This window comes from Hoplias malabaricus, chromosome 11 (assembly GCF_029633855.1).
Source record: "Hoplias malabaricus isolate fHopMal1 chromosome 11, fHopMal1.hap1, whole genome shotgun sequence".
In the NCBI taxonomy this organism is placed as follows: Eukaryota; Metazoa; Chordata; class Actinopteri; order Characiformes; family Erythrinidae; genus Hoplias; species Hoplias malabaricus.
In genome coordinates, this window is record NC_089810.1 from 35,423,337 (window position 1) to 35,438,871 (window position 15,535).

Consider the following 15,535-nt stretch of genomic DNA (forward strand, 5'->3'; position numbering starts at 1 on the left):
CACACCAACTCCTCACAGACAGTCACCCGGAGGAAACCCACGCGGACACAGGGAGAACACACCACACTCCTCACAGACAGTCACCCGGAGCGGGAATCAAACCCACAACCTCCAGGTCCCTGGAGCTGTGTGACTGTGACACTACCTGCTGTGCCACCGTGCCACCAATGCTCCAACATCTGGTCATTAAATGAGAGCAGAGCGAATTTGCACGTTAACGGTTTGTAATATATCTGGATTCATCAAACCTGCTCCTGAGAATGCGTTTAATGTGCATAATGTCAAAAAGCTGCTGAAAGTTTGATTTCACATGAGGGCACTTTTATTAAAAGTTATTAAAAATTCATTAAACTGCAGAAAGAATGTGTGTCTGTGTGTATGTCATTCTGCGAAGGACTGGCGCCCCCTCCAGGGTGTGTTCCTGCCTTTTGCCAAGTGATTACGGGTAGGCTCCCGACCCATCACCACCCTGAGCTGGATAGGCGGTTACAGACAATTAATTAATTAATTAATTGCATTAACTAAATAATCAAATAAAAAACAAATGATCAAACAAAATATCATAACAGTCCTATTTCTATTACAGCCTGTTATTCAGAGCAAATTCCATTAGCTAAAGGGTAGTTGTTTCCTAAATTATTTTGTATCATGTTGTTAGTCGGTTGGCTGCACGGTGGCGCAGCAGGTAGTGTCACAGTGACAAAGCTCCAGCGTCCTGGGGTTGTGGGTTTAAGCCCCACTCTGGGTGACAGTCTGTGAGGAGATTGGTGTGTTCTCCCTGTGTGCGCATGGGTTTCCTCTGGGTAACTGTCTGTGAGGGGACTGGTGTGTTCCCCCTGTGTGTGCATGGGTTTCCTCCGGGTGACTGTCTGTGAGGAGTGTGGTGTGTTCTCCCTGTGTCTGTGTGGTTTTCCTCTGGGTGACTGTCTGTGAGGAGAGCGGTGTGTTCTCCCTGTGTGCGCATGGGTTTCCTCCGGGTGACTGTCTGTGAGGAGTGTGGTGTGTTCTCCCTGTGTGCGCATGGGTTTCCTTCGGGTGACTGTCTGTGAGGAGTGCGGTGTGTTCTCCCTGTGTGCGCATGGGTTTCCTTCGGGTGACTGTCTGTGAGGAGTGTGGTGTGTTCTCCATGTGTCCGCATGGGTTTCCTCCGTGTGCTCCGGTTTCCTCCAGCGGTCCAGAAACACACATTGGTAGGTGTGAGTGTGTGACTGAATGTGAGGGTGTATCGCCACCAGTGAATGACTGGTGCCCCCTCCAGGGTGTGTTCCCACCTTGCACCCAGTGATTCCGGGTAGGCTCCGGACCCACCGTGACCCTGAACTGGATCACAGGCAATGAATGAATGAATTAACAACACAAGTACAATTAAAAGCATATTTTTAAGTAGTAGATGTGTGAGTGAATGTGAAGAATAAATTTATTTAGCACACCTAATTTAATATAATGAAGTATTGATTAACAGATAAAACTCGGGATTGGACGATAACCGCAAAACCGAATTGCCACGAGCAGGATGTGGAAAGGGTTAAAGTAACACATTCACACACAAAATATCACATTTATTGTAATAATGTTTTTAATCTGTTTTCTGAGAAAATAACCTCAGGTAAATGTCTCTGGTGCCTAAAGCTTTCACACAGTAGAGTGTATCTCATCCTTATGACAACACAACTCTAATGCCCTGCTATATTCAGATCTGAACGCACTTCAATAAAATGTTGTTTTGTTTTTCAAATTTGAAAGCTATTTGCTGCGATTCCTCAATCCAATCCCTTCCTTATATGGCGGGCGTTCGAAATTCAGAGGCGGAGATAATGGTAATAATATATTAACGGTAAAAAGACCCACACCCTCCCAATTTGCAAACATTTCATATTCACTAACATACACACATTCTACTAAAAAATCTGGTGTTTACTCAGTGAATCTGGCAGACAGTTTTCAGGAATGTCCTTTCCCTTGTAAATTACATGTAGATTGCTCATATTTTTTTTACAAATGTTTCATGAATGAGGCCCAGTGTTTCCAAACTGAGAAGAAGCTGTTACTACAGCAAAGAGGAACACGTGTCCTATTAATAATCCTCATTTCAGAAGAAACACTGATGTCAATCAGGGGTGGAATAAATTAGACAACTTCAAGAAGAATTCTTGAAGTTGCTGTGTAGCAATGTGTCTGTGTGTGTGCGTCTGTGTTTGTGTGTGCGTGTGTGTGTATGTATGTGTGTCTGTGTCTGTGTGTTTGTGTGTGTGTATGTGTGTGTGTGTGTATGTTTGTGTGTCTGTGTGTGTGTGTGTGTGTATGTGTGTGTGTGTTTGTGTGTGTGTATGTGTGTGTGTGTGTTTGTGTGTGTGTGTGTATATGTGTGTATGTGTGTGTATGTGTGTTTGTGTGAGTGTGTGTGTTTGTGTGTGTGTATGTGTGTGTGTGTGTTTGTGTGTGTGTGTGTATATGTGTGTATGTGTGTGTATGTGTGTGTGTGTATGTGTGTGTGTGTGTGTGTGTGTGTATGCGCACTGCTAACAAACAAACCCCACTGAAGCTCAGCATGCTTAAAGGAGATTAGGAACCATAATATACTAATAGTAGTATTCGCCACACAAGACGCAGCATTTTAAGCAACTTCTTCTTAATAAAGAAAATTAAAGAGAATAATGAGAGCAGCAGATTCTCTGTCCAAGACAAACAAGTTCACTGGAGGAGTGATTTATTCTGTTCCATCTGTGTTCCTCCGCCATGAAAGAGGAGAAAAGAATGAAGATCCTTTCATTTGAAGATCAAAGAGCACCTCAGAGAGTTCCCCCCTGCTCCAGGAAACAAAGAGAGCCTCAAAGAAGAGAGAATGTGAGGCATCAGCCAAACTCCCTCGTCATCCAACGTACTCTCATCAACTTTCTCACTATTTCTCCACCTTTCTCAACATGTCATGGAAAGAAAAAAAACACAAACCTAGTAAATCTTGGAGTAAAGTGGTGCTGAAATGACAGTGAAGATTGAAAGAGCCATTTAATAAGATATAAAAAAGGTGTGAGTGTGTGTCACCTTGCGAAGGACTAGCACCCACTATGTTCGAAATTATTCCAAGAATATCAGGGAAATGCCATACAAATTCCTTCCTGCTACAACTTGGCAACCTAGAATGGTAATACTCCCCTGGGACTGAGTCTGATGATGTTGTTTAGTTTAAAATAGTGTGTGGTGGTGACACAGTGTTTTATTATAAACTCACATAAAACATTTTAATGCTGATCCAGACTCGATAAAAACACAGTAAAGTACAAATAAGGTCAAATGACACACACTCGGCAGCTCTGGAGTAAAACTGAGAACAGAAACATTAGCCTTGTCATTACTCTGTTAATGTTAAGGCCCAGTGAGGTCATACAGTCTGGCTGATAACACAGTCTGTGTGTGTGTGTGTGTGTGTGTGTGTGTGTGTGTGTGTGTGTGTGTGTGTGTGAGAGAGAGAGAAAGAGAGAGTGAGAAAGAGACAGAGAGTATGTGTTTTCATCCACATTGAGGAAAAATATATCCTCTTACTTGCCTTTGTGTGTAATCCAGAAAAAACTGAGTGACAACTACAAAATGCTCAGGTCTTAATTAAACTTTGTGCGTGCGTGTGTGTGTGTGTGTGTGTGTGTGTGTGTGTGTGTACCTGAAGATGGTAAACAGAGTGTACACTCGCTTATTCCCCAGGCCAACCCATCTCCTCGACAACACGTCTCCTTACTCCTCAGACCAGGCATCGGAGAACTGCACTGTGAGGAAAATATTTCCAAAATATTCTAATATTTTTTCCTCAAAATAATGCAGTGGTTTGAATAATTGCATAATTTTTCTTGAGACTAACCATGGTTGCTTTTAATCACTGCAACTTTTTATCGATGAAGGTTCTCACCTGTCCGTTGCGAACCTCTCGGAAACAGTATTTAAAGCCGGACGACTCTGTGTAACTGGAATCACCGCGGATGGTCTGGGCCTGGATGCGCGGGAATGTGGCCTGTGCCTGAGGGGGCGGGGCCTCTGCCCTTTCTCCCGGCAAAATGATGGAGCTTCGGGATCCCGAGAGTCCGGCCGACCAGGTGACCGTCTCTGAGCGCTCATGAACTGTGGGGCCAACTTTCAGGACTTGGTGAATCTTCACACTTGCCTCTGGAGGGTGATGCACCCGCACCTTCACCATTGGTGAACCTGGAGGTGGGAGCGGGTGTTAAACACACAGATAGGCCTTGTACCAATTAGTGCCCAAAGCCCTAAAGCACTCTCTGAGATGCACACTTTGATGATGATGTCAAAGGGAGAATAACAAGGGCATTAATGCTCCTGGGCTCCCCCTACAGTTGTAGGGTGTAATTCATATTTACAACATGGTTCCATACAATTACATAGTGCAGTTTCTGTAGTGCTAAACCAGGAGTAGCAATGACAGAGGCCCTATTCTCCCTATTAGTGGACAGAAACATCAATTGTGGCTCTTGCTCTCTCAATTTATGCTAAAATGGGGAGTCATTGGAGTTCAACATGCTTGTAGGAGAGCACTGATAGGCCAGTTGTGTTACATCAGTTAATAGACACTTGCATTAGAGACAGTTTATGAGAACTTCCAGTTTGTAAAGGAAGTGGCATTTATCAGTAACTCTGCAGGTAATCGTTTATTAATAAGGTTGTATGTTTGTGACTGGTAAATTTGGGACTTAGAGGTCTACTGTGACGCACTTTAAAATAGAAACCATGTCAGCGTGCATACACCACACACAATAACAGCAGCGTGTTCTCTGATTGTGTCCAGAGGGAAGAGGTTGTGTAAGTTTTCAGTGTAAACAAAACTGGGTCAGGTCCTCCGCTCGCTCTCCTCGGTTGATGACTGTCTCCATGTTACAGAGAGCTCCCTCAGCAGGAACAGAGAGGAGAAAGAGAGAAGAAACATAGGAGAAACAGGAGGCTAAACAGAGCAGAAACTCTACTCCTAGTACATTCTCCAGCCATGAGTCATTACTGCACCGGGGAAAGTGAGAGGAACTGGCAACCGCTCGCTGCCCTACAAACAAACTGCAGCCAAACACACAGAAACACACTCAGGTACACACTTGGGGACACACTCATAATAAAACTCTGAAACACACTCAAAAACCCTGAGAACCGGCCTGAAGCTGAATGAAAAGTAGATTCATTTTTTATTTTTTATCTCAGTACGCCCAGAGGGGGCTGTTGAACAGGGGAACTGTTCTCTCTTGAGTGACTGATGACTGGTGGGATTTGGAGGGAATTGTGGGGTTTAGAGGGAATGGTGAAATTTAAATGATTGTAAAGTTGGTGGACAATGGTGGAGCTTTTGAGGGAACGAGAGGTTTGGAGAGAATCTTGAAATCTGGAGTGAATCTGAGATCTGGAAGGAATTGTGGAATGCAGGGTTTAGAGGAATGTGAGGTTGAGGGTGAATGGTCGATTTAGGAGGGAATGACATGTTTACAGGGAATGGTAGGGTTGGTAGGGAATGTGAGGTTGAGGTAAATGGTGGAGTTTGGAATAAATTTGGAAGAAATTGTGGATTTGGTGAAAATGCTGAGGTTTGGAGAAAATGTTGGGGTTTATAGTGAACGCTGGGATTTGGAGGGAATGTTGGGAATTGGATGGACATATGGGAATCAATGGACCTGTTGAGGTTTGGAGGGAATGGTAATGTATGTAGGAATCAGTGCAGGGAATTGTGGGGCTAAAAAAGAAAGAAGAAAAAAGGGATTGTGGAATGGGGGATGGAATTGTGCTGGGAATGGTGAAGTTTAGAAAGAAGTAAGAGAGGATATTTTCTTACCGCTAGTTTGGCTCTGTTCTGGACTCTGTAAAGGCAGAATGTACTCTGAGTGGATCATCTCCTGATTGGCCGAAACTGCAGTTCTGGACGGCATTTTCTCGATGTCATTGGTTGATGAGATGGATGAGACAGATGAGGAGACGGAGGATAAGACGGGAATGTGGCAGAACTTTCCAGTGAAGTTTGGAGGGCAGAGACATCGATCTTTCTGTACACACACTCCTCCATTTTTACACAACATCGGACACAAGACTAGAGCGAAAGGAAGGGGGGGGGGGGGTTGGAGAGGAACACATCATTATGCACTAAAACATGACCAAACTTCAAGCTCTCTTTATATTAAAAAAATTATGATATTTAGTTACAGAGTTTTTAACAAATCATTTATGCAAACTAGCTCTCTTCTGATTGACTGCATCTGTATTATTCCTCATTCTAGGGTTTTACCCCAGTTTCACTGGTAGTTTGAGAGTGTTTCACTAACCAAAACTTTAGGAGAACTGCAGCTGTGTGCTAAATTCTATAGCTGTAATTTAAATCCTTCAAAAGTGGCATGTTTCTAGGAAAGTAGTCAGTGAGTGGACATAGAGGTGTGGTGTTTCTAATAAATTGGCCAGTGTGTGGACATAGAAGTGTGGTGTTTCTAATAAAGTGGCCAGTGACAAGACATAGAGGTGTGGTGTTTCTAATAAAGTGGTCAGTGGGTGGACATAGAGATGTGGTGTTTCTAATAAAGAGGCCACTGAGTGGGCATAGAGGTGTGGTGTTTCTAATAAAGTGGTCAGTGAGTGGACATAGAGATGTGGTGTTTCTAATAAAGAGGCCACTGAGTGGACATAGAGGTGTGGTGTTTCTAATAAAGTGGTCGGTGGGTGGACATAGATGTGTGGTGTTTCTAATAAAGTGGTCAGTGAGTGGACATAGAGGTGTGGTGTTTCTAATAAAGTGGTCAGTGAGTGGACATAGAGGTGTGGTGTTTCTAATAAAGTGGTCAGTGAGTGGACATAGAGGTGTGGTGTTTCTAATAAAGTGGTCAGTGAGTGGACATAGAGGTGTGGTGTTTCTAATAAAGTGGTCAGTGAGTGGACATAGAGGTGTGGTGTTTCTAATAAAGTGGTCAGTGAGTGGACATAGAGGTGTGGTGTTTCTAATAAAGTGGTCAGTGAGTGGACATAGAGGTTTGGTGTTTCTAATAAAGTGGTCAGTGAGTGGACATAGAGGTGTGGTGTTTCTAATAAAGTGGTCAGTGGTTGGACATAGAGGTGTGGTGTTTCTAATAAAGAGGCCACTGAGTGGACATAGAGGTGTGGTGTTTCTAATAAAGTGGTCAGTGAGTGGACATAGAGGTGTGGTGTTTCTAATAAAGTGGTCAGTGAGTGGACATAGAGGTGTGGTGTTTCTAATAAAGTGGTCAGTGAGTGGACATAGAGGTGTGGTGTTTCTAATAAAGTGGTCAGTGAGTGGACATAGAGGTGTGGTGTTTCTAATAAAGTGGTCAGTGGGTGGACATAGAGGTGTGGTGTTTCTAATAAAGAGGCCACTGAGTGGACATAGAGGTGTGGTGTTTCTAATAAAGTGGTCAGTGAGTGGACATAGAGGTGTGGTGTTTCTAATAAAGTGGTCAGTGAGTGGACATAGAGGTGTGGTGTTTCTAATAAAGTGGTCAGTGAGTGGACATAGAGGTGTGGTGTTTCTAATAAAGTGGTCAGTGGGTGGACATAGAGGTGTGGTGTTTCTAATAAAGAGGCCACTGAGTGGACATAGAGGTGTGGTGTTTCTAATAAAGTGGTCAGTGAGTGGACATAGAGGTGTGGTGTTTCTAATAAAGTGGTCAGTGAGTGGACATAGAGGTGTGGTGTTTCTAATAAAGTGGTCAGTGAGTGGACATAGAGGTGTGGTGTTTCTAATAAAGAGGCCACTGAGTGGACATAGAGGTGTGGTGTTTCTAATAAAGTGGTCAGTGGGTGGACATAGAGGTGTGGTGTTTCTAATAAAGAGGCCACTGAGTGGACATAGAGGTGTGGTGTTTCTAATAAAGTGGTCAGTGAGTGGACATAGAGGTGTGGTGTTTCTAATAAAGTGGTCAGTGAGTGGACATAGAGGTGTGGTGTTTCTAATAAAGTGGTCAGTGAGTGGACATAGAGGTGTGGTGTTTCTAATAAAGAGGCCACTGAGTGGACATAGAGGTGTGGTGTTTCTAATAAAGTGGTCAGTGGGTGGACATAGAGGTGTGGTGTTTCTAATAAAGAGGCCACTGAGTGGACATAGAGGTGTGGTGTTTCTAATAAAGTGGTCAGTGAGTGGACATAGAGGTGTGGTGTTTCTAATAAAGTGGTCAGTGAGTGGACATAGAGGTGTGGTGTTTCTAATAAAGTGGTCAGTGAGTGGACATAGAGGTGTGGTGTTTCTAATAAAGTGGTCAGTTAGTGGACATAGAGGTGTGGTGTTTCTAATAAAGTGGTCAGTGAGTGGACATAGAGGTGTGGTGTTTCTAATAAAGTGGTCAGTGGGTGGACATAGAGGTGTGGTGTTTCTAATAAAGAGGCCACTGAGTGGACATAGAGGTGTGGTGTTTCTAATAAAGTGGTCAGTGAGTGGACATAGAGGTGTGGTGTTTCTAATAAAGTGGTCAGTGAGTGGACATAGAGGTGTGGTGTTTCTAATAAAGTGGTCAGTGAGTGGACATAGAGGTGTGGTGTTTCTAATAAAGTGGTCAGTGAGTGGACATAGAGGTTTGGTGTTTCTAATAAAGTGGTCAGTGAGTGGACATAGAGGTGTGGTGTTTCTAATAAAGTGGTCAGTGGTTGGACATAGAGGTGTGGTGTTTCTAATAAAGAGGCCACTGAGTGGACATAGAGGTGTGGTGTTTCTAATAAAGTGGTCAGTGAGTGGACATAGAGGTGTGGTGTTTCTAATAAAGTGGTCAGTGAGTGGACATAGAGGTGTGGTGTTTCTAATAAAGTGGTCAGTGAGTGGACATAGAGGTGTGGTGTTTCTAATAAAGTGGTCAGTGAGTGGACATAGAGGTGTGGTGTTTCTAATAAAGTGGTCAGTGGGTGGACATAGAGGTGTGGTGTTTCTAATAAAGAGGCCACTGAGTGGACATAGAGGTGTGGTGTTTCTAATAAAGTGGTCAGTGAGTGGACATAGAGGTGTGGTGTTTCTAATAAAGTGGTCAGTGAGTGGACATAGAGGTGTGGTGTTTCTAATAAAGTGGTCAGTGAGTGGACATAGAGGTGTGGTGTTTCTAATAAAGTGGTCAGTGGGTGGACATAGAGGTGTGGTGTTTCTAATAAAGAGGCCACTGAGTGGACATAGAGGTGTGGTGTTTCTAATAAAGTGGTCAGTGAGTGGACATAGAGGTGTGGTGTTTCTAATAAAGTGGTCAGTGAGTGGACATAGAGGTGTGGTGTTTCTAATAAAGTGGTCAGTGAGTGGACATAGAGGTGTGGTGTTTCTAATAAAGAGGCCACTGAGTGGACATAGAGGTGTGGTGTTTCTAATAAAGTGGTCAGTGGGTGGACATAGAGGTGTGGTGTTTCTAATAAAGAGGCCACTGAGTGGACATAGAGGTGTGGTGTTTCTAATAAAGTGGTCAGTGAGTGGACATAGAGGTGTGGTGTTTCTAATAAAGTGGTCAGTGAGTGGACATAGAGGTGTGGTGTTTCTAATAAAGTGGTCAGTGAGTGGACATAGAGGTGTGGTGTTTCTAATAAAGAGGCCACTGAGTGGACATAGAGGTGTGGTGTTTCTAATAAAGTGGTCAGTGGGTGGACATAGAGGTGTGGTGTTTCTAATAAAGAGGCCACTGAGTGGACATAGAGGTGTGGTGTTTCTAATAAAGTGGTCAGTGAGTGGACATAGAGGTGTGGTGTTTCTAATAAAGTGGTCAGTGAGTGGACATAGAGGTGTGGTGTTTCTAATAAAGTGGTCAGTGAGTGGACATAGAGGTGTGGTGTTTCTAATAAAGTGGTCAGTTAGTGGACATAGAGGTGTGGTGTTTCTAATAAAGTGGTCAGTGAGTGGACATAGAGGTGTGGTGTTTCTAATAAAGTGGTCAGTGGGTGGACATAGAGGTGTGGTGTTTCTAATAAAGAGGCCACTGAGTGGACATAGAGGTGTGGTGTTTCTAATAAAGTGGTCAGTGAGTGGACATAGAGGTGTGGTGTTTCTAATAAAGTGGTCAGTGAGTGGACATAGAGGTGTGGTGTTTCTAATAAAGTGGTCAGTGAGTGGACATAGAGGTGTGGTGTTTCTAATAAAGAGGCCACTGAGTGGACATAGAGGTGTGGTGTTTCTAATAAAGTGGTCAGTGGGTGGACATAGAGGTGTGGTGTTTCTAATAAAGAGGCCACTGAGTGGACATAGAGGTGTGGTGTTTCTAATAAAGTGGTCAGTGAGTGGACATAGAGGTGTGGTGTTTCTAATAAAGTGGTCAGTGAGTGGACATAGAGGTGTGGTGTTTCTAATAAAGTGGTCAGTGAGTGGACATAGAGGTGTGGTGTTTCTAATAAAGTGGTCAGTGAGTGGACATAGAGGTGTGGTGTTTCTAATAAAGTGGTCAGTGGGTGGACATAGAGGTGTGGTGTTTCTAATAAAGAGGCCACTGAGTGGACATAGAGGTGTGGTGTTTCTAATAAAGTGGTCAGTGAGTGGACATAGAGGTGTGGTGTTTCTAATAAAGTGGTCAGTGAGTGGACATAGAGGTGTGGTGTTTCTAATAAAGAGGCCAGTGAGTGGACATAGATGTGTGGTGTTTCTAATAAAGAGGCCACTGAGTGGACATAGAGGTGTGGTGTTTCTAATAAAGTGGTCAGTGAGTGGACATAGAGGTGTGGTGTTTCAAATAAAGTGGCCAGTGACAGGACATAGAGGTGTGGTGTTTCTAATAAAGTGGTCAGTGAGTGGACATAGAGGTGTGGTGTTTCAATAAAGTGGCTAGTGAGTGGACATAGAGGTGTAGTGTTTCAATAAAGTGGCTAGTGAGTGGACATAGAGGTGTGGTGTTTCAAATAAAGTGGCCAGTGAGTGGACATAGAGGTGTGGTGTTTCTAATAAAGTGGTCAGTGAGTGGACATAGAGGTGTGGTGTTTCAATAAAGTGGCTAGTGAGTGGACATAGAGGTGTGGTGTTTCAAATAAAGTGGCCAGTGAGTGGACATAGAGGTGTGGTGTTTCTAATAAAGTGGTCAGTGAGTGGACATAGAGGTGTGGTGTTTCTAATTAAGTGGCCACTGAGTGGACATAGATGTGTGGTGTTTCTAATAAAGTGGTCAGTGAGTGGACATAGAGGTGTGGTGTTTCTAATAAAGTGGTCAGTGAGTGGACATAGAGGTGTGGTGTTTCTAATAAAGTGGTCAGTGAGTGGACATAGAGGTGTGGTGTTTCTAATAAAGTGGCCAGTGAGTGGACATAGATGTGTGGTGTTTCTAATAAAGTGGTCAGTGAGTGGACATAGAGGTGTGGTGTTTCTAATAAAGTGGTCAGTGGGTGGACATAGAGGTGTTGTGTTTCTAATAAAGAGGCCACTGAGTGGACATAGAGGTGTGGTGTTTCTAATAAAGTGGTCAGTGAGTGGACATAGAGGTGTGGTGTTTCTAATAAAGTGGTCAGTGAGTGGACATAGAGGTGTGGTGTTTCTAATAAAGTGGCAAGTGAGTGGACATAGAGGTGTTGTGTTTCTAATAAAGTGGCCAGTGAGTGGACATAGAGGTGTGGTGTTTCTAATAAAGTGGCCAGTGACAGGACATAGAGGTGTGGTGTTTCTAATAAAGTGGTCAGTGGGTGGACATAGAGATGTGGTGTTTCTAATAAAGAGGCCACTGAGTGGACATAGAGGTGTGGTGTTTCTAACAAAGTGGTCAGTGAGTGGACATAGAGGTGTGGTGTTTCTAATAAAGTGGCTAGTGAGTGGACATAGAGGTGTGGTGTTTCTAATAAACTGGTCAGTGGGTGGACATAGAGGTGTGGTGTTTCTAATAAAGTGGTCAGTGAGTGGACATAGAGGTGTGGTGTTTCTAATAAAGTGGCCAGTGACAGGACATAGAGGTGTGGTGTTTCTAATAAAGTGGTCAGTGTGTGGACATAGAGGTGTGGTGTTTCAATAAAGTGGCTAGTGAGTGGACATAGAGGTGTGGTGTTTCAATAAAGTGGCCAGTGAGTGGACATAGAGGTGTGGTGTTTCTAATAAAGTGGTCAGTGAGTGGACATAGAGGTGTGGTGTTTCTAATAAAGTGGTCAGTGAGTGGACATAGAGGTGTGGTGTTTCTAATAAAGTGGTCAGTGAGTGGACATAGAGGTGTGGTGTTTCAATAAAGTGGCTAGTGAGTGGACATAGAGGTGTGGTGTTTCAATAAAGTGGCCAGTGAGTGGACATAGAGGTGTGGTGTTTCTAATAAAGTGGTCAGTGAGTGGACATAGAGGTGTGGTGTTTCTAATAAAGTGGTCAGTGAGTGGACATAGAAGAGAGAAACACACACACACACACACACACACACACAAAACACAGAGCCTGTTAGCCATGCTGAAGTGGAAGCTGAACACTTTCCAAGGTCCACACGTATCCATCATTTTTATGGCAGATCTCATCTCTGAGGAGATCAAGAGTGATCTGGAACGCGTGTGTGTGTGTGCCCGAGTTTTTCTGTTTCTGACTGTTCTCACTCACTCTGAAATAAACACGCAACAGTTTAAACTCGTTTTAAAGTGTTCTCCTCCTACGTTTACACTGGTTGTCCATAAGTTTGTAGACACTTTTTAGAACATGTAATTTCAGTTATTTTAAGCTGCACCCATCCCATAGCGGACACTGTGTCTAGAGAGGAATACCACCCTGTGGAACAACCTTGTCTGGAGTGTGTACCTGAACAATTAGATCAATTAAAATTAGGGACAGACTTCAGGTGAGATGGATTTGGTGGTCTCCCTGTTCAACCAAACTGAAAACTGCCTGATAGTTTTCATTGTTCCTCAGGGATGTAGGACAGGAAGGTTGTATGGTCAACGGTGAAATTAGAAACAAATTCAATGGACTTAAGTGTGTCACACACATCTGAAAGTGTGTGAAGGCCTGTGTTAATCGTTCCCCATTGTTTCTGAGAGTTCTGGATGCCCTTTGTGGAAAGATTTCAACATGAGTTTTGTTTTGTTTTGTTTTTCTAATAAACAGAGGAAGTGCTTTTAAAAAGCTCTGGAAAGTTGTTCCTGATAAATGTCTGAATATTTTCCATTGTAAACAAAATGAAATTTCATGTTGCAATCCCACACTGAAACAAGTTTGTGGATACCTTCTTTTTATATATTTATATTTATATATATTCATTCATTACCTGTAAGCACTTATCCAGTTCAGGGCCACGATGGGTCCAGAGACTACCTGGAATAATTGGGCACAAGGCGGGAATACACCCTGGAGGGGGCGCCAGTCCTTCACAGGGCAACACACACACTCACACATTCACTCGCACACTCACACCTACGGTCACCTTTGAGTCGCCAATCCACCTGCAACGTGTGTTTTTGGACTGTGGGAGGAAATCGGAGCACCCGGAGGAAACCCACGCACACACAGGGAGAAGACACCACACTCCTCACAGACAGTCACCCGGAGGAAACCGACGCAGACACAGGGAGAACACACCACACTCCTCACAGACAGTCATCCGGAGGAAACCCACGCAGACACAGGGAGAACACACCACACTCCTTACCAACAGCCACCCGGAGGAAACCCACACAGACACAGGGAGAACACACCACACTCCTCACAGACAGTCACCCGGAGGAAACCCACACAGACACAGGGAGAACACACCACACTCCTTACAGACAGTCATCCGGAGGAAACCCACGCAGACACAGGGAGAACACACCACACTCCTCACAGACAGTCACCCGGAGCGGGAATTGAACCCACAACCTCCAGGTCCCTGGAGCTGTGTGACTGTGACACTAACTGCTGTGCCACTGTGCCGCCCTCAATTTCAAATTACTTAATTAAATTTATTTTACATTGACTTACATTGAAAATATATTGGCCAAAAAACCTACACAGTTTTCAAATTAAATATAAAGTTTAAATCATTTCCACATCGATGCATTTGGTTATTAATTCACAAATATACATAGAATCTTAATTTTTTTGGAAATGGGGTTCGTATTGTGGTATTATCAGAGGCCACTTAAATGCAGTGTCCACACCAAATCTGAGCCAGTGTACTTCAAAAGTAAGACTTGTGAAAGTCACTGTACATGAAAAAATATGTTATTATATTGTTATTTATCACTTTAATGTTTATACAATTCATGGAGTTTGGATTCAGCTTCGTTCCAAGTTTTAAAGACACTGCACATCTTTATCTCTTTTATTTAATAAACCTCAGCCGCCTGCAGTGTAAACACACACACTAACACACTCACAGCTGGGCTGCTGTTAGCTTTAAGTGTATGAGGTCATTGCCATAGTAATGTCAGGAGAGGGGCGGGGGGTGAGGCATGAGACTGGACACATGCTGTACACGTGTGTGTGCGCGTATGTGTGTTTTCTGTTACAATTTTACTTCATCTAAAAGAACTGATCTATGGAGCAGCTCTCGGCAGCCAGGGCTACAACGAAATCTATTTTGAGCGACCAGTCTGCAATTTCAGTAGACCAGTACCAGACCAAACTCATTTTTATTTGGCGAAATGCCACAATATCCTCACAGCAATGTTTTTAAAATTGAGCATAAAGCCTTCCTCAAAGATCCAAAAGAAGAAGATCCAGCCCCTGATTTACAGACTTCATTTCTGAAGAGATGCTTGCTAAATAAGAATGTGATCAGAAACATTCAGCTCATTCAGAGAAGTCTGCTTTAAACTGGTTCATTTCAGTGCGTCTGAGGTCAGGTTTTAGACAGATTTCTCTTGAGAAGACTTACTAGAAAACAGGAAACCCACTCTGGTCTTGCCCATTATTGCTATGAGGAAAATGTAAATAATATTCTTTATGAAGGAATCGATCATGTTGTTTTGATCCTTGCAGGCCATTATCGTTCATCACTTGAAGAAACTTTAAAGAAAATGTTCAGTGAAAAATGAAAGCCTTCTAGTTTCATCCCTCCTCTTCCCAAATGTAGTCAATCAGCCAAGACAAAAAAAATAGTCTGGCAGTAAATCAAATTTACAGCAACTCTTTAGTTTAGTACTGGAACTACGATGCTTAAAACAAACCTGAATTCAAAGCTCACGCAAAAAACCTGCGGTAAATAAATCCTCAAACTTCTCCAGTCACTTTATTAATGTGTCAAAGGGCACAGTGTGACGTGTGGTGATCTACACCAGTGTTTCTCACCCTTTTTTCAATCACAGCACCTTTTAAAGTCAGTCTGACGACACCCCAATCTAAGATTGAGAAGAAAAATGTGACAGCCATAACACACAAACACCACCAGCACATGTAATCAGCAATCCTTTTTCAAAGTGACTTCATTCTTGGAAGTTTCTGACTCAGGGGTTTGTCCACAGGTCCAAATGGGACCAAGGCCCACCCAGTCAGCCCCAGTGAACCACTGCGAATCGGGGGGCACACACGACAAATGTGACACTGCCACAGCTTTGTGTTGTTGACGTGTGTAAACCCCAATCGACAAACCCCCTGTTGAAAAACGTAATTATTCATTTTTACTATTTACTTTTTTACCTACATTAAACAGTCAGAAAACAGTGGACACCTCCTCGTTCATGA

The 15,535-nt window shown here is 43.3% G+C and overlaps 1 protein-coding gene across 2 annotated transcripts in view; it reads right to left on the reverse strand.

The window, feature by feature from the left end:
- LOC136709282 (latent-transforming growth factor beta-binding protein 4) overlaps positions 1-15,535 on the reverse strand; it is a 71,266-nt gene that overhangs the window by 27,330 nt on the left and 28,401 nt on the right. For both annotated transcript variants that reach the window (XM_066684420.1, XM_066684419.1), the window contains exons 6-8: positions 5,813-6,064; positions 3,899-4,191; positions 3,656-3,758 (exon numbers count right to left, since the gene is read on the reverse strand). In XM_066684420.1, coding sequence (XP_066540517.1) covers positions 3,656-3,758; positions 3,899-4,191; positions 5,813-6,064 — 648 coding nt within the window. The remainder of the gene's footprint in view (positions 1-3,655; positions 3,759-3,898; positions 4,192-5,812; positions 6,065-15,535) is intronic.